The sequence below is a fragment of the Catharus ustulatus genome, chromosome 28, assembly GCF_009819885.2.
Source record: "Catharus ustulatus isolate bCatUst1 chromosome 28, bCatUst1.pri.v2, whole genome shotgun sequence".
In the NCBI taxonomy this organism is placed as follows: domain Eukaryota; kingdom Metazoa; phylum Chordata; class Aves; order Passeriformes; family Turdidae; genus Catharus; species Catharus ustulatus.
In genome coordinates this window covers 5,208,419-5,234,238 of record NC_046248.1, presented here as the reverse complement: position 1 = coordinate 5,234,238, position 25,820 = coordinate 5,208,419, and the positions used below count along the sequence as shown (strand labels likewise).

The following is a 25,820-nucleotide window of genomic DNA, read 5'->3' as shown; positions in this document are numbered from 1 at the left end:
CCAAAATGCAGGGAGGGATTTCTGCCCCTGCTGGGACTGAACTTAGCAGGGAAACTCATCAGGAATCAAAGTTTGGTGACCTAAAAATGGCAAATGTGAAATGCCTGAAGGGACAAAGGCCCTGAGCTGCTCAGCAGGAAACCCAAAGGCAATTTTGGAAGCTGGAGAGTCCAAAATGCTTCAATTCTCCATGGGCTGCACCCCCAGCCCTTCAACACAGCCACTTATGCTCAGATTCCCTCCTCTAAATCCACACATTCAGGCCTCTAAAAAAAAAGGGAAATATCTAAAAAAAAGTGAAAGATTTTTTGTTTCACCCTCTCAAGATTCCATTTGTTTCAAGCCCCAAGGCAGCCCTAACCATCAGCACAGCAATGAGATTTGCTGTTTGGGTGGAATCATTCCTGCCACCCACCCTGGAAATATTCCAGGTATCAACTTCCAGCACAGAGATTTGCAGCACCAAAACCCCCCTGAGCCTGCATTTGCTGACAGGAACATCCCAAACCCACAGGTCCCATCCCACAGGACCCACTCCCACACAGGTCTCAGCTCCTTTTAGCCAACAAAATTAAAAAAAAGAAATTAAAAAATATCTATGAATAAACAAGACACATCCCTTCATCCCCTACATTTTGGTTGGAGCTCCTGCTCAGCCCAAACTCAGAATTTTCAGGGCTCAGCTCCTCACCAACACTTCTTCCACCCCCAGAATTTTTCAGAGGAAAACCAGCCTGCTGTGGGGTTTACTATACAGAACACACATTATTTGGGATTATGGTGGAGCTAAGCTTAATCCTGTTTACATTAACACAGCTTTGTGTTCCAAAAAAAGCCCCTTTCACCTGTACCTTGCCAGGGGGAGGAGCAGCAGCTGGACCTGCAGGGAGCTGGAGGAGATTTTTAAAGCCAGGTTTTAGGGACTGCAGGACATCCCAACAGGCAAATTACAGGTTGGGATACAAGAGGTTAATTTTTTACCTCTCTGAGAATAAAATATTGCACATTTTGGTGTTGAACAAATGGAAAACATCAATTTTTTTGGCAAGGAGGGCCTACCCTGCTCCTTCTCATCTTTCAGCAGATCCTGTGACCCTGATTCCTTCTAGAAACAGATCCCTCCTCTACATTTCTTTGATGAGTTTGGATCCATCCTTATCTCTGGATTTAGAGAATCCCCCTGCTGGAATGGGGGTTTTGGGGCTCTTTGCACTGATTTATTTTTGTGCAGTTGGAATCCATCATCACTGTCTGATTTGGGGAATCCCCCTGTTGGAATGAGCTTTTTGATTTAGGGAATCATCCTGCTGGAATGAGGATTTTGTGTCTCTTTACACTGATTTCTCCTTGTGTAGTTGGAATCCATCATCACTGTTTGATTTAGGAAATCCCCCTGGTTTTTTTGAGTTTTTTTTGCACTGATTTCTTTTTGTGCAGTTGGAATCCATCATCACTGTCTGATTTAGGGAATCCCCTTGGTTTTTTTGAGTTTTTTTGCACTGATTTCCCTTTGTTGCCCAGTTGTGGCACTGCCCAAGCCCCAGCTCTGCCAAGGTCAGGAGCTCTGGTGCTCCCAGGGTGAAAGGAATTCACTGTTCCTCCTCCCAGAGCCCTGGCCCAAAGCTCTGCAGCAGCCTAATTGCATCAGGACGTGCTGCTTGAGGCCCTGGATGATTTCTAAGCTTTCTGCCATTACCTTAATTAATGGGAACTGTAATTTTCCATCCAGCCTTCCTCCAGTTTGCTGGTTTGTTGTGGAGAAGCAGAAAGCACAAACTCCCAAGCAAAGAAAATTATTCCCTCTGCTCTCAGAGACAGCAAAACATTTTTTTCCCCCTCTCAAAATTGATGCTTGAATATGATTCAGGTTTTTCAATGTATTGAGATGCACCCAACAGGGAAAATCACCCAGTAATGATCAACAGCACCCACAGGGGCTCTCCTTCATAAAACTCTTCATTTCAGGCAGGGTTTGATTTCCAGAGTGCCCAGCTCTCCAGCAGGACATGGAATTTTTGACTGCAGAGTTTTCCACCTTTTCCCCAGTCCTTTCTTTGCCCATTAACAGGAAGAGCTGAAGTGCAAACAGCACGGCCCAGTTCCATCCAAACTCCCTGAATTATTTCTGCCCCTTTGATTTTCACTTCTTGTAAAGCCAAAACTTCCATGGCCCATTCCAGAGTGATCCAGCTTCCAGTGCAGGACGGAGAAATTCCCACCTGTGCCTGAATGCACTGGTATTTCATTAATTCTGTGCTGTGAAACAATGCCAAGGCAAGGTCCTGAACCAGCAGCACCTCTCACATGAGGCTCACCCCAGGCAGAATTCTGTGCCAGTACAGGCCAAAAATAAAGGCAGAACCTGGGAAAAAGCTGAGCTGTGAGTGCCAAGAGGAATTGGGAGCTCATGATTCACCCTGAGCTGTCAGATGGTTCCAGTGCACCCAAACAAAGCCCAAGCTCCTGCACTGACACATCCCTGGTGCTCCAGGGCAGAAAAGGAGCATTGCTCCCCTCCAGCAGCATCCCATCCCCAGGCAGGGACAGAAAAACCTGCAGGCAGGGACTGTGCAGAGGGGAGGGACACCTGGCCCAGCATGAAGGGCCCTAAAGGCACACTGAGGACACAGAAATTCGAATTCCCTCTGCCCATGACCTGCTGGGAGTGTGGCATCCCCTTGACTCTTTCCACCCATCAATAATCTTTGTGTTCCTGGTGAAGTGGTTTGAGAACCAGGAATCTGGGAGTGCTCCTGTGGAAATACTCTGCACAGCCAGCCAAGGGCCAGCCTGGCTTAGCCATCAGGGATTGAGCCCTGGCTGCTCCACCCCTAATCCTATAGAGCAGCAAATACAAATTCATCCTTCCCTGGAGAAGTCCCAGTGCTGGCCAGGCACCAGGGTTTGGGGAAAAATGATTCCAGAGCAAGGAATGGGCAGCTAAAGCTGGGTGTACATCCACACATCTGGGTGTAAATCCAGCTGTGGGGAGCCCCAGCTGTGTTTTCTGGCTGTGCTGGAGGCTGGGAGGGATTTCAGGGCAGGTCAGACAGGCTGGAAAGGCTCCTCAGAGCCAGCTCTAACAGGGTGGGGAAGGTGTGAGATGCTGCCAGCCTCACCCCAAAACAGAGCTGGGGTGAGCCAAGAGCATCTCCAGGGCTTGGGGTGTGCTGGGGGGGATTCAGGGCTCGGGGAGCTGAGCAGGATGAGGGAGCCAGGAGTCAGAACAGCTCTCCATGGTGAATCCTATTAATGCTATAAATAGCCCTGGCAGCAGAGTGCCAGCTCCTTGTGCTCAGGTCACAGCAGAAACCTTCCAGTCACACACCAGGACCTTGCCCCGAGGGCAGCAGAGGCAGAAAATCACCCAGAGAGAGAAACGAGCCCAAACCAAACCCAGGACATGGCCCAGGGTGAGGATTCACATCTCAGCCCCACCAAAGGAGAGGAAATGCAGGAATTACCCACTGAGCTGAGAGCCAGGGGAAATATTCCAGGAAATATTCTAGGAAATAAATAATTCAGGAAATAATCCAGGAAATAATCCAGGAAATAAATAATCCAGGAAATAGTCCAGGAAATATTCCAGGAAATATTCCAGGAAATAAATAATCCAGGAAATATTCCAGGAAATATTCCAGGAAATAATCCAGGAAATAAATAATCCAGGAAATATTCCAGGAAATAATCCAGGAAATATTCCAGGAAATAAATAATCCAGGAAATATTCCAGGAAATAAATAATCCAGGAAATAACCCCGGAAATAATCCAGGAAATATTCCAGGAAATATTCCATGGAACACAGAGCAGAGCTGGAGCAGTTCCCACCTCAGAGATGTGCAGAAATTTCCCCTTGTGGGCAATTTTCCCTCTTTTTCCCTGCTTCCCAACCCAAAATCTCCCTGTCCTCTCTGCAATGAATTGTTTGTTCAACAGAACCTCGGGGGGGTGGGCAGAAAATTCTTATTTTAAATGGCTCACTGCACACAGGCAGCCACATAATGAAGTTTGCCAGAGGAAATGCTCCTCCAGCTCGAGAAAAGAGAAGGTGTGCTGTTGTTAAAATGACAGCCCCGTTTGTGACACATTTCCCTGTGCCCCATCTGTTTGCCAGCCCTGGCAGGAGTCAGCACAGAAATAAATAAACTGCATTTCCCGAGGAGGGGACAGGCCACATGGACAGAGCACGGATGAGTGTTCCCTTTCATGATAAACTCCTGCTTTTAGCAGCCACACATCCCCAGGGCACCATCCAGCTGTGGGACTGAATTATTTATCTGCCTGGGAGCAGCAGAAATCCCCACACACAGCAGGGAAATACCTCCAAGGCCATTAATGAGGGGCTTTAATGCCCACAGGGGGGGACTTGGCTGCATCTCAACATCAACAAAACATCCTGGCTTCAGATGTCTGCAGGTGACAGGGCTGGGGACTGTGAAAGGGATGGGAAAAAGGGAAATAAATCGGCCTGAAGTGAGAATTGAGCGATTTAGGGGAGCCTGCAGCAGGATGGATTGCTCAGCTGGCCAGCTGAGCTGTGCAGAACAGGGAAGGACAATGGCACTGCCGGCTCCAGCACTAATTAGGGATAATTGGGCTGCTGAGGTGGCCCTGGGGCAGGAGGGATGGGGACACACGGGGAAAGGAGAAAAGGGAACAAAGGGAAATTCCCCAGGCTGAGCTGGGTTTGGTCACCATCCCGCCTGTCAGAGGGATCTCACACCCATGGATGTGGGCACGAAATCATCAAAAATCATCAGTTTTTGTGTCAATGAGCACCTGAATGGGCAAACAGAGACGGGCGGGACACGGAGATGGACATCACAACAGCAGGGTGGAGTGGGATGGGATGGAATGGAATGGAATGGAATGGAATGGAATGGAATGGAATGGAATGGAATGGAATGGAATGGAATGGGATGGAATGGAATGGAATGGAATGGGATGGGATGGGATGGGATGGGATGGGATGGGATGGATGGGATGGGATGGGATGGGATGGGATGGGATGGGATGGGATGGGATGGGATGGGATGGGATGGGATGGGATGGATGGGATGGGATGGGATGGAATGGAATGGGATGGGATGGCCCCTCTCATTTCCAATGCTCCCCTCTCATTTCCAGTGCATTCCCAGTTCTCCTCTGTCATTACCAGTTCTTTCATTCCCAGTGCATTCCCAGTACTTCCCTCTCATTCCCAGTGCATTTCCAGGGTCCCCTCTCTCATTCCCAGTGCATTCCAGTGCTCCTCTCTCATTCCCAGTGCATTCCCAGTGCTCCTCTCTCATTCCCAGTGCATTCCCAGTGCTCCTCTCTCATTCCCAGTGCATTTCCAGGGTCCCTCTCTCATTCCCAGTGCTCCCCTCTCATTTCCAGTACTCCCCTCTCATTCCCAGTGCATTCCCAGTTCTCCTCTGTCATTCCCAGTTCTTTCATTCCCAGTGCATTTCCAGGGTCCCTCTCTCATTTCCAGTTCTCCCCTCTCATTCCCAGTGCTCCTCTCTCATTTCCAGTTCTCCCCTCTCATTCCCAGTGCTCCTCTCTCATTCCCAGTGCTCCCCTCTCATTCCCAGTGCTCCTCTCTCATTCCCAGTTCTCCTCTCTCATTCCCAGTTCTCCTCTCTCATTCCCAGTGCATTCCCAGGGCTGTGATTCACGCCTTTGGCAAATCACAGGTCCTCCCGTGGCTAAAGCGATTTTAGTTTTCCTTTTGGAGGAGGCAGAAATGCCATTAATCTGTTTTTTTCTGCTGGGACAGGGAAGTTTCTCCCCCAGCTGAGTGGGTAAAACCAGCCAGGGTGAGGCACCAACATCACTGGGGCTGGCTGCCGTTATTAATCCTTTATTAATAAATAAGTTACTGTGTGTTCCTGAGGAGGATGTGCTGCCCCCAGCACAGGAAGTATGAGCTCGACCTAAACCCAGACCTTGGCTGGCTAAAACGAGCCTGACACTGTGAGGAGGAGGGGATGGAGCAGTTCCAGCTCTGCTCAGCAATCCAGGCAGAGACCTGGGGCCGCTCCGGGGCTTGGGGAGGCTCAGCTTTCACCCCCAGTTTGTTTTTCGCTGGGGAAAAGTTCATTTTCTGTGGATAACGGGGTCGTGGGGGCACAGCACGGCTGAGGAATCACCAAACACTAAACAGGATTGAATTCTGCACTTTAAGAAAGAATAAAACCCCCCTCGACAGGAGATCCCTGCGACCAAGTGAGAAATGAGATTGCAGCCACTCTGTGGTTCCAGTTAATCCCCCACAATTTTCAGTTTACACACAGCAGATCGTGCTCCAGATGGGCTGCCCGTGCATTACTGAATCCATAAATATCCAAACCCCTCATTTTCTGTGCCCCCTAAAGAGGGAAGTCCCCCCCACAGCCGCAGGATTCCATCTCTGGAGTTTGTTGGTGCGTGTCCCTATTTTACGATTCATTGCCCTCCTGGCAGAGCAGGCTGATGAACAACACTTTGAAAATCACATTTTCCCGGCCAAGTTGAATTTCAGTCCACTGGGGATCCAATTTACGGAAAAAGATGGGGGGGAAAAACCCCAAACCAACTCTTTGTCAGCCTCCCCCGAGAAATGTGAGTCCCAGACACACAGACACACATCCCTCGGGACAGGAGCGGATTTTCCACCACAAGCGCTGCCCCAGCAGTCGATAACATTTCCCGGGACAGCAGCACAGCAGCGAGAAGAGCCCGAACCCCCCCGAGCCGCACAAACCTCGCCTGCAGAACCAGCCACAAACTCCTCACCCAACTCACTCAACTCTCCCCCTTCCCCGAGCACCGAGAACGCGACAATCCCGAACCGAAACCGAACCGAACCGAGCCGGGGACACGGCTGTACCTCGGTGAAGCCCTCCTGCAGGATATCCAACAGATTGCCCCGGGCCAGGCAGGCGAGCATCCTCCCGGCGGGGAGTTCAGGGGATCGGGGGATGCGGGGGGATTGGGGATGCGGGAGGATTGGGGGAGCTCAGGGGATGTGGGGGCTCAGGGGATTGGGGGAGTTCAGGGCATGCAGGGGGTTAAGGGGATTGGGGGGTTCAGGGGATTGGGGGACTCAAGGAATTGGGGGGGCTCAGGGGATTGGGGGGGTTCAGGGGATTGGGGGGTTCGGGGGATGAGGGGGAATTGGGGAAGTTCAGGAGATGCGGGGGGATTGGGGGGCTCAGGGGATTGGGGGGCTCAGGGGATTGAGGGGGCTATGAGGATGCGGGGGGCTCAGGGGATTGGGGGAATTGGGGGGCTCAGGGAATTGGGGGGCTCAGGGGATTGGGGGGCTCAGGGGATGCGGGGGGCTCAGGGGGATTGGGAGGGGGATTAGGGGGCACAGGGAATTGGGGGACTCAGGGAATTGGGGGGGCTATGAGGATGCGGAGGGCTCAGGGGATTGGGGGGTTCAGGGGATTGGGGAATGCGGGAGGATTGGAGGATTCAGGGGATCGGGGGTTCAGGGAATTGGGGGGCTCAGGGGATTGAGGGGCTCAGGGGATTGGGGGGTTCAGGGGGTGCGGGGCTGCCCTGCCGGAGCCTCGGGGCGCTTCTCCCTCCTCTTCCTCCCGAGCACAAAGGGCAGAGCGCTCGGGGCAGGGCGCTCCCGGTCCCATCTGTGCCGGCCGAGCCGCTCGGGGCGGGCTCGGGGAGGAGGGACCAGCCCGAGATGTCACCGCGTTGTCACGGCAACGCCGCGGCTTTACGGGATGCAGGCGAGGGGAAAACATCTGAAACCCATTTCCAGCCAGTCCGCAAAAAAAAGAAAAAAAAAAAAAAAAATACAACTCCAGAAAGGCGTAAATGAGAGTTTTCAAACGCGCAGGGAGCGCTGCGGGTGTGGGGGAGGAGAGGAGGAGGAGGAGGAGGAAGGGAGGAGGAGGAGGAGGAAGGGAGGGAGGAAGGGAGGAGGGAGGTGATGCCCTGCACGGGAAGCAAAGCACAGACAGAAGATCGCTCTGCAGCCACAGGAAGCTGCGAACCAGGCCACGAAGGTTTGCAAGTGTGAACATCGCATTTTTCAAGGGAGAAAAAAAAAAAACAACACAAGAAAAACACCCCAAAAAAAAACCCCAAAAGTTAAAAAAAAAAATTAAAAAACAAACAAAAAACACCAAAAACAAACAAACAAAAAAAAACCCCCGCAAAAACAAACCCGAGAGAAAACGTTGAAACAATTAAACACGGCCCCCAGCTCGTTCTCCACAACAATAAGTTCTCCACATCTCTGTGTGCACCCAGCACACAAATAAGTATCGAATATCTCCGGGCTGCCTCTCGGAGTTGGTGTCACCTTACAGGAAGTGCCGAGGGGAAAGAAAAAAAAGAAAAATGAAACAGGGATGGGTGAAGCCCCTCCAGACAGAGAGCACTGCCCCCGGTGCCCCCAGGCTCCAAAATATCTTGCAAGCATTTCTATGTGTGAGACTCATTTAAAAAACAAACTTTTTCTTTTTTTTCCCTGCCTAAGTGTTGAAGCATCCTGAGGAAAACTCAGTGGTATCATTTCTTTATTTTAGCCTGTCACAGCTGAAATACAGAAAGAGAAGCAACAGGTCACCCAACCCAAAATGAGCCTCGCCTCCAGGTACAAATTGTATTTAATTATTCATATTTGCTCTCCCTGCTTTCATAATTCCGTGGGAGTGGAGATTTTAATGTTTTCATCGATTCTAATACCACATCTGTTAAGCAAAACAACAGATTACAGCGAGGCTTTGCACAAAACCTTGTAAGCTGGAGCTGCTCTGGGGGGTTGGAGCCTTGATCCCGTTCACTTTTGAGCTTCCAAATGCCATTAAATTAATATTTAACCCCGTTTTTAATGTAATTGAGCAGCTTATGCCTGTGCAATTCCAATAAAATTTTGTGGGGAAACGAAATGGTTTCCCCATGAGACAAAAAGTGACCTAATTTTGGAGGAAAAACCAACAAAACACCCTCTGAGCTTCCAGTTTAAAAAGCTCTTCTTGACGAATAATTTATGACATATAGTTATATTTATTACATTCTCTATATTTACCACCTGATTTTTACACGGTGAACACACATTGATTAAGGATTTGGAATATAACAGGGAAGGATGTTGAGATTTTTGGGTCAGTCAAGAAGAGCTGGGACTGAAATCTGGGATCCAGGGGCTCGTTTTGATCCCATCTCCCTCTTGCAGAGCCCCCCTCCTGCCCCAACACCAGCACAGAAAAGGAAAATGCTCAAATGTTCCAATGTTCTGCTCTTCCCTGCCAGGTTCAGGTTCAGAGATTTTCTCATCAAAAATTTGCTTCTGCAGGAGTTTCTTATCTCTGCCTCAATGCCAGGGAATAGAAACCAGGCTGAGCCATTCTTCTGTCCATTGTGGGGACACAAATGGGTCTGGGGGCTAAAAAGAGCTTTTACAAATTAAATTGCACTTCTCCCTTTGTGTTTCACTCGGACATTTCCAGCTGCCTGTGGCAGGAGTTGGTTTTTTGGGTTTTTTTACACCATAGGTGCCTTTCAATGCCACTTCTGCAGAAACCTCGGTGCTGCAGGATTCCCCTGAATTTTCCCAAAGGAATCATTTCCCAGTGATTCCAAGCCCACCGGGATGCCCCTGGCTGAGTGACCTCCCTGCTCAGCCCAGCTCAGCCCAGCCCAGCCCAGCCCAGCCCACGGGGTGGTGGCACTTCGGTTGGTGGCATTGCCATCTCCTGGCCACTTCCAGCATGGCCCCAACCCTGGTCCTTGCACGCTAAAATTGGTCACTAAAATTTGGCTTGGGGGGACAAAACCAGAAGAGGCTGGGTCAGGAATTCTCCTGCGGGGTTTGTGGGGCCGTGAGTGCAGCAATAACCCAAAGAGCTGCTCGGAGGCACTGCTGGGTGTGCCACCCATCCCAAACTCCTCAGGAAGCGCCCAAAGAGACAAAGGGACACGAAAGAGGCTGCTGGGAACTCACAGAGGGCGCAGGAGGCTGTGGGGGGTGACAGGGCACCGCGGCCATCAGGGTCCCCATGCTGATGTCACCTCAGCGCCAAGGGAAGGTCCCACACCTGAGCCTGGGGGGAAAAGCAAATCCATGGAGGGGCTGAGCCCTGGGAGGGGCTGGGAGGGTCGGGGTGCCTCTGGAAATGGGATAATGGGATTTGGGATGGGATGGGATGGGATAATGGGATGGGATGGGATGGGATGTGATAATGGGATGCGGTGGGATAATGGGATGCAGTAGGATAATGGGATGGGATGTGGTGGGATAACGGGATGGGATGCATTGGGATAATGGATGCAGTGGCGATAACGGGATGGGATGGGATGGATAATGGGATGCAGTGGGATAACGGATGCAGTGGGATAACAGGATGGGATGCGGTGGGATATAATGGGATGGGTAATATGGATGGGATCCAGGGGGATAATGGGATGGATGCGGTGGGATACTGGGATGGGATGCAGTGGGATCCAGTGAGATAACGGGATGGAATGCATGGGATAATTGGAATGGGATGCGGTGGGATCCAGTGAGATAACGGGATGGAATGCAGTGGGATAATGGGATGGGATCCAGGGGGATAATGGGATGGATGCAGGGGGATAACGGGATGGGATGCGGTTGGGATCCGTGAGATAACAGGATGGAATGCAGTGGGATAATGGGATGGAATGCAGTGGGATGATGGGATGGGATGCAGTGGGATAATGGGATTGGATGCAGGGGGATAATGGGATGGAATGCAGTGGGATAATGGGATGGGATTCAGGGGATAAGGGATGGAATGCAGGGGGATAATGGGATGGGATTCAGGGGGATAATGGGATGGAATGCAGTGGGATAATGGGATGGGATGCAGGGGGATAATGGGATGGGATGCAGGGGGATAATGGGATGGGATGCAGGGGGATAATGAGATGGGATGCAGGGGGATAATGGGATGGGATGCAGGGGGATAACGGGATGGGATGCAATGGGATGCAGTGGGATAATGGGATGGGATGCAATGGGATGCAGTGGGATAATGGGATGGGATGCAGTGGGATAATGGGATGGGATGCAGTGGGATACCAGGATGGGATAATGGGATGGGATAATGGATGGGATGCCGCGGGTACCAGACCCGCACCCCGGCCCTACCTGCTCCCGGTGCGCGTCTCCGGTTGCCACGGGAACGGGGGCGGGATGGGGCGGGATGGAACTGGCTCCGCCCCGGGACTGGGATCGGGATCGGGATCGGGATCGGGATGGGGATCGGGACCGGAGCCAGCTCGGAGCAGCCTTGCCAAGCCCCGCATCGCCGATGTGTGCCCTGTGTCCCCCCCATCCCCGCAAAGCTTCGCCCAAAGTGCGGGTTTATCACTTAAAACTAAATATTGCATCTTTAATGAAACATCAGCGCTCGTTTGGCACACCTGGCAAAGTACAGGAGATTGTAATATCCAGTGCAAAACCGAGTCCTTCAGGAAGATATTGCAGAACAATTCCCCACGGAAAGCCTGGAAACCAGGCAAAAATCCCTGGGATTGTCTCTGGGATGAGCTGTACTTCAGGAACAGCCCCGAGGCTGGTGTGGAAGCAGGAGCTGCTCAGGGAATGGCAGATAAAGAACAATTCCAGGGGCTCGGGCACTCATTAAAACACAGAGAAAATCTGCGAGATGGGTCCTTAAACACTCCCAGCACACAAACACAGCCCGGAGCAGTTTCATTTTCCACCACACGCAGGAACTGCTTCGTGCTTCTCACACCAGCTGAGCTATGAAATGCAGAGTTCTGTGTTTTGTGTGCCATTTTACACACTGCCAGCGACCAGAGCTGCCCCAAAATCCGCTGTGCAGAATGTGCCAGCCCTGCTTCAGTGCCTGGAGTGCAGCCCTGGTGCCCTGCCCGTGCTGCCCGGTGGCAGAAGCAGTTTGGACCATTGCTACACTGAATTATTGACACCATTTCAAACCCATAAACAGGTTCTCAGAGGTGGAGGTGATAAGCCCGTGTGCTGTGGGCTCTGTGTCACTGGGGTTTATAACAGCACAAAATGAGGGAACAGTGCAGGCAAAGTCCAAAGTTCTCTCTGAAGCTGCCCAGGATTCACTCCCAGTGTCCCAGATAGCTAAATACAGGCAGTGATTTGCAGCTAAATTGCCAATTTTCTCCTTGTTTCACTTCCAGTCAGAGCCAGGATCTCACTTCTCATTTGTTTGCACAGAGGAGTGAGGATGCACCTCAGAAGAGCCCATCAGTGACAGGAATTGTTCTGTACCTCAGAACAGCCCATCAGTGACAGGAATTGTTCTGTACCTCAGAACAGCCCGTCAGTGACAGGAATTGTTCTGTACCTCAGAAGAGCCCATCAGTGACAGGAATTGTTCTGTACCTCAGAACAGCCCATCAGTGACAGGAATTGTTCTGTACCTCAGAACAGCCCATCAGTGACAGGAATTGTTCTGTACCTCAGAACAGCCCGTCAGTGACAGGAATTGTTCTGTACCTCAGAAGAGCCCATCAGTGGCAGGAATTGTTCTGTACCCCTCCTAATTTTGCATTTCTGCCTGCCAGGTGCTGGGCATGGCTGTAGAACACTGATTTTGGTGAAGGGGGGCAGGACACAGTGCAGCAGGTCCTGCTGAAGGTCTCCTGCCCTCACAGCACCACCCAGAGTCACTCTGCACACTCTGAACTCCAACCAAAGCCTCCCCTTAGTCCTGAATCCCTGAATTCCCACAGGCAGCGCCGGGCTGGGGCTGTGCCTGGATTTTCTCCCTGCAGCCCTGAGGCTCCCCCAGCCCAGCAGCAGCTCTGCCCCTGGCAGGGGACAGGCTGCCAGCTCCAGGGCAGCTCTCCCCAGGGCAGGAGGATTTTTTTGCCAGCAGAACCAGCTGTGAACTCCTCAGTCAGACCGAGCCTCTGGCTCTACAGCTGTGCACTCCTTTTCCTGCTGGAGGAGGAGGATGAGTCCATGAAGTCTGTTAGACCAAGGTCCCATTTTTGCTGTCGTACTTGAGCCTGGCCCTGGGGAAGTTGAGGGTGGCGTATTCCGTGGCGTTCTGCAGCTGCAGCGTCCTCAGCTCGGCCGCCGAGCGCTCCCGCGCCGAGAACACCTGGATGTCGGCGTAGTGGATGCTCTCCTCCTGCTGCACAGCCTGGGGCTTGCTCACCGTGGCGTACACAGGGACATCAGGGACATCTTCGTACGTGGGGACCTTGGGGGGAAAAGGAACTTGGAGAGTTCAGCTCCCTGTGCTGCTCTGCCAGACCTCAGCACCACCTCTGACACCTCACTGCACTCCAGGGGGGGAAAAATTTGTGGAAAAAGCCATGGGCACTTTAGAGGGGCACAGGGTGAGAGAATTCATGGCTCTGAGTTCTGCCCTGTGTCCTTCCAGCTCCCTGCTCAACACACACTTAAGGTAAAAAAGTTATTTACCTTCCTGCCAGGCTGCTGCTGTTGAGTCTCATGCCTCACATTAGCTCCTGCAAAAGAAACACCAGGAGCTCAGCTTAAATCAGATTGTTGTTCCACCTTGGGACACAGCAATGGGCTGTCCCCACTGGGCACAAATCAGATTTCCACCTCATCTGACTCCTCAGCCCCAGTGCTGCCCTGATGCCTGCAAGAAGAAAGCCTGGCCTTGTTTCTGTGGGGAAAACAAGGTTTCCCAGGCTGCCAGCAGGCTGTGGACCGCAGAGGTTTTGGCAGAACCCACAGACACAGCACAGAGAGTTTCTTGTCAGGCCCTCGGAGGAGTCAGATCCACTTTTAACTTTGTTGTTTCCTCTGCTGCCTGGCAAACATGTTTTGCCCAGCACGGTCCAAAGGCCACAGGACACAGCTTGAGGAATGCACTTTATTCTGGGAGTGCTGTCAGACAGATGTTTGCAGCTCCTGCTGTGCTGGAGAGCACTTGGCTGTGTTTTGAGGTGGGACTTGGTTATTTTAAAGGCACTGCTGAAGTCCCTGCCCTCCCCCTTGCCAAATCCCGTGGCACATCGCTGTTCTTGATTTAAGATTTCAGGACATGCTGCCTCAAGCTGCTCCTGAGGAAGATAAAGTATAAAAGGAGTGTGGGAGGGGTGTGGCACTGATGTCACCTCCCCGGGGGCTCTGTCACAGATCCTTACCTTGCTTTTCTTTCTTTCTTTTGAAAAGCGAAGGACACCTCCTGAAATCAGAGAGACACATCAGCCCTGAGAATCCCAAACCTTTCCCCCCCAAAAACCAACCCAGAGCACACCTGGGGTACCTGGAATGGGACAGGTCTGAGAGCCCAGCAAGGAGCCAGAGTGACTCTTGCAGGGGAAACGTCCCAGGGGATGTGTGGGGTTGTGTTTGCTCCTCCTGGGACAAACCCACCACAGCCCAGAGCCACCCCAGCTCTCCCTGCCTGCCCTCCTGTCCCAGCAGCATCCCAAGGAAAGGGAATTCCTCTCACTGCAGCTTTGCAGCTCCATTTCCAGGGCTCAGCTCCATTTCCAGCTCAGCTCCATTTCCAGAGCTCAGCTCCATTTCCAGCTCCATTTCCCAGCTCAGCTCCATTTCCAGAGCTCAGCTCCATTTCCAGATCAGCTCCATTTCCAGCTCAGCTCCATTCCCAGCTCAGCTCCATTTCCAGAGCTCAGCTCCATTCCCAGCTCAGCTCCATTTCCAGAGCTCAGCTCCATTTCCAGATCTCAGCTCCATTTCCAGCTCAGCTCCATTCCCAGCTCAGCTCCATTTCCAGCTCAGCTCCATTCCCAGCTCAGCTCCATTTCCAGAGCTCAGCTCCATTCCCAGCTCAGCTCCATTCCCAGCTCAGCTCCATTTCCAGAGCTCAGCTCCATTCCCAGCTCAGCTCCATTTCCAGAGCTCAGCTCCATTTCCAGCTCAGCTCCATTTCCAGCTCAGCTCCATTTCCCAGCTCAGCTCCATTTCCCAGCTCAGCTCCATTCCCAGCTCAGCTCCATTTCCAGAGCTCAGCTCCATTTCCAGAGCTCAGCTCCATTCCCAGCTCAGCTCCATTTCCAGCTCAGCTCCATTTCCAGCTCCATTTCCCAGCTCAGCTCCATTTTTCCAGCTCAGCTCCATTCCCAGAGCTCAGCTCCATTCCCAGCTCAGCTCCATTTCCAGCTCTCAGCTCCATTTCCCAGCTCAGCTCCCAGGTTCAGGGTGCAGGGCACGATCCCAGCTGGCACAAACCCCTTTTTCTGGGGTCAGCTGCTGTGCCAGCCCCACTCCCCGTGCTTTCCCCCCTTGCCCAGGGAGCAGCTGTCTGACTGAGGGCTCCAGACACTTCTGCTCTCAGTTTTCCACTCAGAACAGAACCAAACCAAACAAATTTTGCTCTCACTATGAGCCAAGCCAAACCCTCCTCTGAGCTGTACCTGTGTGACCAGAGAGAGACAGGCCAAGCACAGATCTGCTCCAAGAGAGGACAGGAGCCAAATTCATCCCAGCTGCCACAACAGAGCCTGGAGCTGAGCTCCTGCAGGCTGGCACTGGCAGAGGGGACTCGTGTCCCCTTCAGGGACAGATGTAAGGAGGAAATGTCACGCTCAGAGGGCTGGGAGCAGGTGCCAGCCCTTGTGTGGCCCCTCCTGCACACACACACACCCCAAAGGGTGCAGCTGGGGGGCTGCCAGGGCAGGCAGAGGGGGCAGGCAGTGCCTTGGATGGGGCTCCAGGCTCAGCTCTGGGGCTCCAGGGAATGCTGTGTGTCCCACAGGGACACAGAACAGGGAACAGAGCAGTGCCCTGGGCAGGGCTGTGCCTGTGCCAGCTCTCCCAGGGGCAGGGGACAGCACAGGCTGTGCAGCCATGCCCTGGCACTGCAGTGGGAAAATAAAATCCCTGTGCATGCAGGCACAGAGCTCCGGAATGGCCAGTAATGATTAACCAGGACTGGGCAAGGCAGGGTGGCCACAGGGGCACCTCCAGCCCTTCACAGGCAAAATCTGGGAGGTTCTCCACAGGAATTTGGGGTTTAGCACACAGCAGAACCCCTTTGTGGGGCTGTCACAGCCTCCTCATCCTCCTCTGTCTGCAGTGTGTGCTCCTTGCCCAGGTTTGTGTGCCAGAGCATTTCCCTTCCTCCCAGCACTCTGATTTTGGATTTCACCAAACCAGCACCCTGTGAGGCATTTCCCTTCCTCCCAGCACTTTGGATTTCACCAAACCAGCACCCTGTGAGGCATTTCCCTTCCTCCCAGCACTCTCATTTTGGATTTCACCAAACCAGCAGGGTCCCTGCCCTCCGTGCTGGCATTCCAGGCTGGGCTGGCATTCCAGGCTGCCTCCCTTTGTGGAGGGAACATTGCAGGCAGTGTGTGGGCTGGAGCTATTCCTGTCTGCGGGATAATCACAGCCAGGCGTCTCCCCGGGAATGGGGACACGTGTGACACGGGAAATGGGAGCAGGGAAACCTCTCCCCAGCTCTCCAAAGCGCCTCAGACGTGTTGGAGCTCCCAGGCTGAGAGAATTCTGCAGGGCAGCACCCAGGGCTCCCACACTGCTGCCTCCCCTCTCCCCATGCCAGGGCCATCCTGATTCCTGCCCTACACACCCCTGGGGCTGCACTGGGGCAGATTTCCCTCTCTGGGCACATTTTAGTGCCGCTTTAATGGTGAGAGTTTGGGGCCTGCCCTGCACAGAGGCGCCCAGACCCGAGGGCACAATTCCTTCATCAATAACTCCCCAGACAGAATAAATTTGCTGTGACAGCTTTTCTTTAAAGACCTCAAAGCGTGCCCCAGGCAGCCCCTGATCGAGCCTGCTGATGCCCTGGGTGCCTCATTCACCCTCTGCCAAAGGGCAGAGGAAATTAAAAATGGGAGTTTCGGTGCTTTCCACCTCCTATTCCTATTCTATTCCTATTTCCATTCCTATTCCTATTCCTATTCCTATTCCTATTCCTATTCCTATTCCTATTCCTATTCCTACTCCTATTCCTATTCCTATTCCTACTCCTATTCCTATTCCTATTCTATTCCTATTCCTATTCCTATTCCCATTCCTATTTCCATTCCTATTCCTATTCTTATTCTATTCCTATTCCTATTCCTATTCCTATTCCTATTCCTATTCCTATTCCTATTCCTATTCCTATTCCTATTCCCATTCCTATTCCTATTCCTAAATCCCAAACTGCTCAAGGCTCAGAGGAACAACCTCTGTCCACAGCTCCTGAGCCTTACTCCACTAGGTGATGCTGTGCCTCCCGGAATTACTAAAAACTGGATGAATTTCTCATACTTTTAACAAACCAAGCGTCGGAGAGAGAAATTCCTCAGAGCTTCACCTGATATTCATCGCAAAACTGAAAATATTCCTGCTTGGCAGCGAGTGAAGCCTTTCTCTGCGAGCAGGAGGTACAGGAGCCAGGAGGGATTAGAGTGTCCCCCTCCCTCCCGGGGAGAAAAGAGCCACAGCATCTCAAAAACGTGCCCAGGCTTCCCCGAGCACAAATAAACCTATTTATAAATAAATAAATAAATAGACACGGGCAGGGAGAGGGGCTGGCATGGCTGAGGGCAGGGTGGGGTGGCTGAACAGGGACAAGGGGACACTTTAAAGTGTCAAAGTGACACTTTATGGTGTCTGTCAGTGACACTTTATGGTGTCTGTCCGGCCTGACATGAGTGACAGCGATTTCCACCAGCTTGGCTGAGATGTCACCAAAAAAAACACCTTGTCCCTGCTCCAGCCACCTGCACAGCCCTTCCCCTGCTCACCTGTCCCTCCCCGGCCAGGTGCGGGGTTCAGAGCCAGCCGGGAGCCTTGGGCAGCCCGGCAGGAGGGCTCAGAGCCGGGCTCAGAGCCGTGCCCAGCCCGTGCCAAACCCGTGCCCAGCCCGTGCCAAACGCGCTCCGTGCGCCCCGACTCACCCGGGCCGGCCGCAGGCGCACAGGTTGCCCATGCCGTTCCTTCCTTCCCCGAGCAGCCCGAGCCTCTCTGGGCAGGCTGGGCTTGTATTTCCTGGTTCCTGGCTGTGCAGGGAGTGTCTGCCCGTGTCGGGTTTCGGAGCGCTGGCCCCGTGTGCCATCTACCGGGAGCTGTCCCCGCTCCCCGGGGCTCTGTGCCCCCAGGACTTCCCTGCTCCAAATTCTCTTCTGTCCCTGCGTTGTCCCTCTGTCCCCTGCTCCCCAGTGCTCACTGTGTTCTCCAGGAGTGGTCCCTGCTCCAAATTCTGTTCTGTCCCTACTCCAAATTCTGTTCTATCCCTGCTGGAAATTCTGTTCAGTCCCTGCTCCAAATTCTGTTCTGTTCCTGCGCTGTCCCTCTGTCCCTGCTCCCCGGGGCTCGCTGTGTCCCCCTGGAGTCACCCCTGCTGGAAATTCTGTCCCTGCTGGAAATTCTGTTCGGTCCCTGCTCCAAATTCTGTTCTGTCCCTGCTGGAAATTCTGTTCTGTCCCTACTCCAAATTCTGTTCTGTCCCTGCTGGAAATTTTGTTCTGTCCCTGTTCCAAATTCTGTTCTGTCCCTTCGCTGTCCCTTTGTCCCTGCACTGTCCCTCTGTCCCCTGCTCCCCAGTGCTCATTGTGTCCCCCAGAATTTCCCTACTCCAAATTCTGTTCTGTCCCTGCTCTGTCCCTCTGTCCCCTGCTCCCCAGTGCTCGCTGTGTCCTCCAGGAGTGGTCCCTGCTCCAAACTCTGTTCAGTCCCTACTCCAAATTCTGTTCTGTCCCTGCTGGAAATTTTGTTCAGTCCCTGCTCCAAATTCTGTTCTGTCCCTGCTCCAAATTCTGCGCTGTCCCTCTGTCCCCATGGCGCTGTGATGCCAAAGGGACACAAAAAGGACAAAGCAGAGCCCCAGGGTGGGAGCTCAGTGCCCATCCTCGCACCTCCAGGAAAGCCACGTGTGCCATCAGCTGGGGATGAGAGATTTCTCTGAGTTCCCTTCTCTGCTGCTGCTGTGGGGATGCACTTTCCCTAAAGCTGCCTGGATTAAAGTGTTCAGCTCTGTGCTCTGCAGGGTCCCAGGAGAGCCCTGCAGCTCCCAGCCCCAGCGGGCACACAGGGACAGGGACATGCATTTCACCTCTCTGAGAATCCTGTCCAGCCTGAATGAGCAGAGCCCTGGACATTCCTGGACCTGGGAATGGGTAATTCCAGAGGTCAGAGAGATCCTCTGAAATACATCATTTTAATGTCCTGCTTGGGCAGTAACTCTGCCCCACAGCTGTGTGCAGGTCTGATCCCCCAGGGGGTGTCCAACAAGGGGCTGAGCACCCATTCACCTTTCTGTGACAGCAGCTGGCCCTGGTTCCTGCCCCAGGTGTACCCACAGGCTCACAGCCCCATCTGCCACCTGCACAAGGGCACAGGAAAGCCTGGACCTGTCAGGAGGGGCAGAAGGAGAAGGATTCTGCTTTGGAAGGGTCACAGCTGCTCTGGCTGAGCTGCACTGCGACCTGCTCTGACACTGCTCCTCAGCTTGGGGCGGCACAAACGCCTCAGCTTTTGGGTTAGGTTTGTGCAGAGGGCTGGGATTCCGTGCTGGTGCTGTGTTCTCAGGGTCCTGCAGGGTCCAGGTGCTCCCAGGAGCCGTCTGGGAAGCTGCACACTCTGTGTCTCTGGGCTTGCCACAGACACTGTTGTTTTAATGAACCAGCGCCTGTTTTGATTTCTGGGATAACTCAGGCTTTGTTGCTTTGTGGGGAAGGAGGGGGAAAAAGAAGTCTGGGAGCCTGTTCCCATCAGCCTCTTTCACAAACACTGGAGCTGCCGCTTCGAGCTCCACCAGAGAAACAGAAAAGCATCAAAAACATTGGCAGGGCTGGGGAGAGCTTGGCTGCCAGTGCACATTCCCTCCCCAGGCTGTGTCTGCGGGGATGGGAGCAGGCAGGGCCCCCAGGGATGTGGGGACAGGGAGGGGACAGCGAGGGGACAGTGAGGGGACAGAGAGGGGAGTGGTCACTGCTGGCTCTGGGCATTTTTATGGCAGGAGTGCCCAGGTACCAGGACAGGCACACACTGAGCTGGCACTGTCTGTAAAAATGAAAAAGAGAGATTTTTCTGAATCTCTGTGCTGTTTGGGGCACTCCTTTTGTCTCAGAATCATTTATAATTACACAGTGATTATACTATAATTACACTAAATATATTAGTATATATATATAATATGTATGTGTAAAAATATAACTAACCATAACTAACTATAACTAATTATAACTAACTACAAATAGCTATAAATAACTATAAATAATTATAAATAACTATAAATAATTATAAATAACTATAAATAACTATAAAAACCCCTCTCCCAGTGCAGCCCCAGCACTGCCCCCGTGCTGTTCTCAGCCCCCAGTGCTCCATGGAGCTGCTGAGCAGGGACAGATGGCACCTGCTGGCCCAGCCTGTGGCACGTGTGCCAGGCTGTGTGTGTGCCCTCCTTGGCCAGCTCCAGGCTCACGTGCTGGCCATCCCTCGTCCCCAAGCACACAAGTTCATCCCAGCCACAGGGAGCAAAGGGACCATCAGTATTTCTCAGCAGGGACAAAGAGAAGCCTTTTAGAGCTGCTGCCACAAAATGTGAGTGTGAGGAAGACTTTGGTGAGGGGGGAGGAAGGAAATTAAGAGCTCTCACACACCCCTGGGGCTCTGCCCTCCTGAGATCTTGGGTCTGGGGGATGTTGGGTGAATGGGATGCAGGTGGTTGGAAGTGCCTAGGCCAGAATTATGCCTGGAATTATAATTAATGGCTCAGACAATGCCTGTTGTAAAGGTGATTTTTTATTTTCACAGTTTGAGGAGGTCAGGCACTGAGGGTACCTGCTCTGCACAGGGCTCAGCCAAAATCCCTGAGCCTGGGATATCTGGGCCCTGGGAAGCAGGAACGAGCTGAAAATAGCTGGGATCTGCTCTGGATCCCACTGTGCCTGGCAGGGGACAAAAATCAGCCTGGTATCTGTAGTTGGGATGTGCTGGGCACAAAACCCAGCCTGGTGTCTGTTGTTGGGGTGTGCTGGGCACAAAAACCAGCCTGGTGTCTGTTGTTGGGATGTGCTGGGCACAGAAATCAGCCTGGTGTCTGTTGTTGGGATGTGCTGGGTACAAAACCAGCCTGGTGTCTGTAGTTGGGATGTGCTGGGTACAAAACCAGCCTGGTGTCTGTAGTTGGGATGTGCTGGGTACAAAACCAGCCTGGTGTCTGTAGTTGGGATGTGCTGGGCACAAAAACCAGCCTGGTGTCTGTTTGGGATGTGCTGGGTACAAAAACCAGCCTGGTGTCTGTAGTTGGGATGTGCTGGGCACAAAAACCAGCCTGGTGTCTGTTGTTGGGATGTGCTGGGCACAGAAATCAGCCTGGTGTCTGTTGTTGGGATGTGCTGGGCACAAAAACCAGCCTGGTGTCTGTAGTTGGGATGTGCTGGGCACAAAAACCAGCCTGGTGTCTGTTGTTGGGATGTGCTGGGCAGCTCCTGAGCAGAGCACTCCTGTCCCCAGAGCAGGATGGAGGCAGAGCCACAGGGAGAGGGGGAAGTCACATCCCCGAGGATTTTGGAGCCTCCCCTGTGCACCCAGGCATGCCAGGCACCCCCAAATTTAGCCACTGACGCAGCATTTTGTGTGGCTGGCTTGGCCCTGATGACACAAGGGTGGCAACTGTCCCTGCTGAGCCCTGGGGCAGCAGCTGCCAGCAGCACACACGATCCCAGACACGGGGACATTGCTCACGTAGCATCACAGGGTCTGCACAAAGGGGCCAAACCCAGCCCCTGCCTGCCCTCACAGACAGGGAGTGGGGGCTGAGCAGAGCCTTTCCCTGCAGCATTTTGGGGTTCAGGCCCCTCACAGAGGTCTGTGTGTGAAGGGCTGAGCAGGCACAGGCTGTGGCTGGGCATTAATTTGTGCCCCATTAACCTGGGCTCATTCCAAGCTCTGGAGATGCTCAGGGACTTTTCCAAGGGCTCATCACTCCTCACCTTTTTGTCCTTGAGGTCACTTCACTCTGGGCTCCCTAAAACAGCAGCTGGGCCGGGGGGGTGAGGCACAGAGGTGGCCACGGCCCCTCCATGTCCCCAGGGTCCCAGCTGGGCACTGTCCATCCTTCCTGCTGCACAGGAGCAACACAAATCCAAGGCAAACAAGAGAAGAGCAGAGGCAGATTTATTCCTCTCTCCTCCTGCTTGCTGCAGACACTTTTACAGACCAACAGCCACGAAACTCAGCGTCCAGCTCAGAAGCCAGGCACTGGGATCCCCTTTTCTCTCTTCCCAGTGCCCCTCTGGGCTAGAGCACAGTCCAGTGAGACACAGCCTCACAGGGAAGGGCAGGAGTGACCCTGGGCTGACCTGACCTAGGAGAAAACTTGCATTGCAGTCACTCACACTCACACTTCAGTCCCACTCTTTTTTCCACTTCCAAATCCCTTTTTCCCCCCAGTCATCACCCTTGAGAAGCAGAACTTTGGCTGCTCAGGGCCCTGCTGAACACTGATGGTGAGAAATAAGGGTCTGGCATTGCAGATTCCCCATCCCTGTCCCCCCCCACCTTCCCACATCTGCGTCCTTTAGGATTTCTCCTTCTCTTTTCCTTCCTCAGCCCGTTCTTCTTCCCCCACTGGCTGCTCCTGCTGCGTTATCTTCACCTCGTTGACTCTGGCCTTCACCTCCTTGCCTGTCCGGGGAGCCACGATGCTCAGGATGCCATCGTGGGACAGGGTGGCCCTGACCAGCAAGGGATCCACGTCCAGGGGCAGGATGTAGGTCCTGGTGAACTCCCTGGAGATGAAGCCGTGGCGGTCAGCCTTCTGCGGGTGCTGCCCCACCACCTCCAGCAGGTTGTCCACGGTGCGCACGCGGAGCTCGTCGGGCAGGAACTGGCAGACGTCCAGGAACACCTGGAACTTGTGCTCGTTCAGGCAGATCTCCGAGGTGCCCCTCTCCAGCTGCTTGTTGATCCTGGGTCGGATGTAGTAGCCGTGGTACAGGGCAGGGGCTAAAATCTCCGATGGGGACACACCTGGGAAGGAGATTCAGTGAGAGGAGTGTGCAGGGAATGGGGTTGGAGCAGCAGGCAGGAGGAGTTTGGGACCTGGAGAACACCTTGGCTGTGCCACATCACCGCAGCAGGGGTGGAGTTTGCTGCAGTTCCCACCTTTGTGCCCCTAAAACACACCCAGAGCCACATCCCTGCCAGCCACTGAGTGCCACTGGGCTGCCCTGAGTGCCAGCAAGCCCGGGGCTGGCATCCAGCTTGACATGTTGGGAGCACAGGGAGGGCCTGGTGGGTGCACTGGGAGCTGTGCAGAGCAGAGCCCACGGCCAGGGATGGGCATGGAAACTGCTGATGGAGAAGAAACCGCCCTGAAGAACTAAAGGCCTTTTGTGTGCCATTGTCCAGAGGGCTTTCCTTGGAGCTTTTTGCCTTTTCACGCTGTTGTGCTGGTGTTGAATGGTTCTGCTGCTGCCCACATTCCTTCCCCTCTGCCCAGCTTTGTGCTGAACGCCCCAGCTCAGCTTTTCTCCACATCCCCCCGGCTGGAAAAGCTTCCCCCCCCTCCCCTGAGCTTTTGCTCCATGTTTTCACAGCATGTGCATGAATGCCAGAGCATGGCTGGCATGAGGGAGGGACGGGACAGGCAGCAGTGGGCATGGATGGGGAAGTGGACATGAAGAGAGAGACCCTGGCTATTCCCTGGCTGTTCCATGGCTATTCCCTGCTTATTCCCTGGCTATTCCCTGGCTGCTCCATGGCTATTCCCTGGCTATTCCCTGGCTATCCCCTGGCTATTCCATCCCTGGCTATTCCCTGGCTGTTCCATGGCTATTCCATGGCTGTTCCATGGTTATTCCCTGGCTATTTCCTAGTTATCCCCTGGCTATTCCATGGCTATCCCCTGGTTATGCCCTTGTTATCCCCTGGCTGTTCCCTGGCTATTCCCTGCTTATTCCCTGGCTATGCCCTGAATATTCCCTAGATATTCCCTGGTATTCCCTGGATATTCCCTGGCTATTCCCTGATTTTCCCCTGGCTCTTCACCCCGATTTCATATCGGTTCCTTCACTCAAAATTCCTCAGCTCCAGCTCACTCCTCTGGAGCTCAAGCTCTCCAGAGGGAATTACACCATCCCTCCTGCAGCAGAGGGGAGAGAGGTGCAAAGAGGGGGGGATCCCACCTCCTTCCTTACCTTCTCCAAAGTTCTGGTCGTAGATCTTGCTGGGGTTGGCAAACTCGTACTCGGAGCTCATGGGGTAGGCGTGGGGCACGGTGCGGGTATCCATGGCGTGTCCAGGATGGGCACCTTCCCTTCTTCCTTCCCTCCTTCCTTCCCTTCTTCCCTCCTTCCCTCCTTCCTTCCCAGCCCTCGCTGCCTCTCCGAGTGAAGGCTGCAAGGCTTCAGCTGGGTGGATTCCAAAGGGAGGAGTGTGTGATAAAAAAGATGGACCAAAATAGCCCCGGGACGGCGGGCCAGCATGGCCAGGGAAACTTCTGCTGCATTCCAGCAGGGAGGGACTGCACCCACAGACAGACACCTCAGGGACACCCTGCACCCACAGACAGACACCTCAGGGACACCCTGCACATCCCCCTGCCCTCTGGGGGTCCCTTCTGGAGCAGGGGGTGCAGGAGGAGGGTGGGCAGCCGAGCACAGGGTTCAGGGGTGCAGGATGTGCCCCAGGCTCTGCTGCTCCAAAGGAAGAGGCTCAGGGACACTGGAGTTGGTGGCTCTGAGCCCCTGTGGGTGGTTGGTCTTGAAGCCACTGCCCCACTGTGGGCTTGGGGCTCACACCCCTCCTGTTCCCCTGTGAGGAGCTGAGCCAAGGCTCCTGTTCCTGCAGTGGGAATGGCTGCATGGAGTCCAGCAGGGATCCAGGTGTCACCACTGTCACCTCACCATCCTGAGCCCTGCAGGCTGCCCAGGCTCTTCCCCTGGCCAGAACTCTGGCACAACTCCATGGATAAATGCTGGTGCCAGCCATCCCCCAGGCTCTGAACTGGCCTAAATCCAGTTTTACTGAGCGGGGCTGGGGGGCTGCTGCTGCTGCAGCAGGGGAGGAGTGCCCAGCTGAGCTCTGCACACCCTGAAACCAGAGATTTCCTGGAGCCCTGCAGTGCAGGACAGCAGGTGCGGTGCTGTTGATGTCATGGGGACTTGGAGAGGGTATTTATGGCCTGGGCTGCTGCACAGAGCAAATCCTGCTCCCTATTCTTGCAGGCAAGCCGAGAGGAAGAGGCTCAGAGCCTTTTGCAAAGGGTTGGCAGAGCTGGCAGTGCCTCTGAGCCAGAAATTGAGTTTGAATTGCGAGCTCTCACAGGCAGGGAAGCTCTTGCCCTTCAACAGTTGCAAAGCTGAACCCATTCCTGTGACTTGGGTTCATGGGTGAGGCAGGAATTGCAATAAATATGTGAATTATTAGGAGGAGAGCTGCAGGAAAGCAGGTTAGTGATGGGGCAGAGGCAGACAGAGATGGTTCTGCACCCCTGGGTGCACTGCAGCACTGTGACCGTGCCCAGGTTCTCTCTGGGGTCACAGCATGGGGGTCTTCCCTCCAGAAAAACGTGCTCTGCAGTGGGCAAAAGACAAGAGGTGTTGGTGGAGAGATCCATCCTTCACCCACACCCACTGTGAGGGCAGCAGGGCTCTCTGGGCTGCAGAGCTGCAGCGCCAGGCCCATCCCTGGTACCTCCCCTACCCAGATTTTGGGGCTCCCTTTGCTGCCAGCACAGGCCCAGCCCTGCATGCGGGAGCTGGGCCAGCAGCAGGAACAACAGCCCCTTGTGCTGGTGCCCGTGAGCCAAAGATAGGAGCTGCATTGATCCCGCTGGCATCCAGAGCAGCTGGCACCACGGCCAAGGCGCTGGGGACAAACAGCACGTGGGCAGCGGGGCGGGCACAGGGCCGCTCTGCCTTCTTGCTGCCCCATTGGGCT

At 53.7% G+C, this 25,820-nt stretch overlaps 3 protein-coding genes and 1 long non-coding RNA gene across 6 annotated transcripts in view; all 4 read right to left on the bottom strand.

Annotated features, from left to right (window-relative positions):
* DIXDC1 (DIX domain containing 1) overlaps positions 1-10,038 on the bottom strand; it is a 31,014-nt gene extending 20,976 nt beyond the window's left edge. For 2 of the 3 annotated variants that reach the window (XM_033081538.2, XM_033081540.2), the window contains exon 1: positions 6,855-6,954. In XM_033081538.2, the coding sequence (XP_032937429.1) occupies positions 6,855-6,914 (60 nt within the window). In that variant the 5' untranslated portion in view covers positions 6,915-6,954. Of the gene's footprint in view, positions 1-6,854; positions 6,955-9,938 lie in introns of those variants that run through there. The other variant, XM_033081539.2, reaches the window with a different exon arrangement.
* Positions 10,039-11,323: 1,285 nt separating this feature from the next.
* Positions 11,324-12,752, bottom strand: LOC117008133. The gene is made up of 2 exons (XR_004420269.1): positions 12,497-12,752; positions 11,324-12,420 (listed from the first exon to the last, which is right to left on the bottom strand). It is a non-coding gene; the product is annotated as an uncharacterized LOC117008133 (long non-coding RNA).
* A 4-nt stretch (positions 12,753-12,756) lies between these two features.
* On the bottom strand, positions 12,757-17,967 carry C28H11orf52 (chromosome 28 C11orf52 homolog). The gene is made up of 4 exons (XM_033081733.1): positions 17,828-17,967; positions 14,090-14,130; positions 13,395-13,441; positions 12,757-13,170 (listed from the first exon to the last, which is right to left on the bottom strand). The coding sequence occupies exons 1-4, from the start codon at positions 17,857-17,859 to the stop codon at positions 12,937-12,939; spliced, it is 354 nt and encodes a 117-aa protein (XP_032937624.1). The 5' UTR covers positions 17,860-17,967; the 3' UTR covers positions 12,757-12,936.
* A 4,063-nt stretch (positions 17,968-22,030) lies between these two features.
* Positions 22,031-24,351, bottom strand: HSPB2 (heat shock protein family B (small) member 2). Its single transcript, XM_033081734.2, has 2 exons — positions 24,077-24,351; positions 22,031-22,907 (listed from the first exon to the last, which is right to left on the bottom strand). The coding sequence occupies exons 1-2, from the start codon at positions 24,168-24,170 to the stop codon at positions 22,456-22,458; spliced, it is 546 nt and encodes a 181-aa protein (XP_032937625.1). The 5' UTR covers positions 24,171-24,351; the 3' UTR covers positions 22,031-22,455.
* Positions 24,352-25,820: the final 1,469 nt, after the last annotated feature.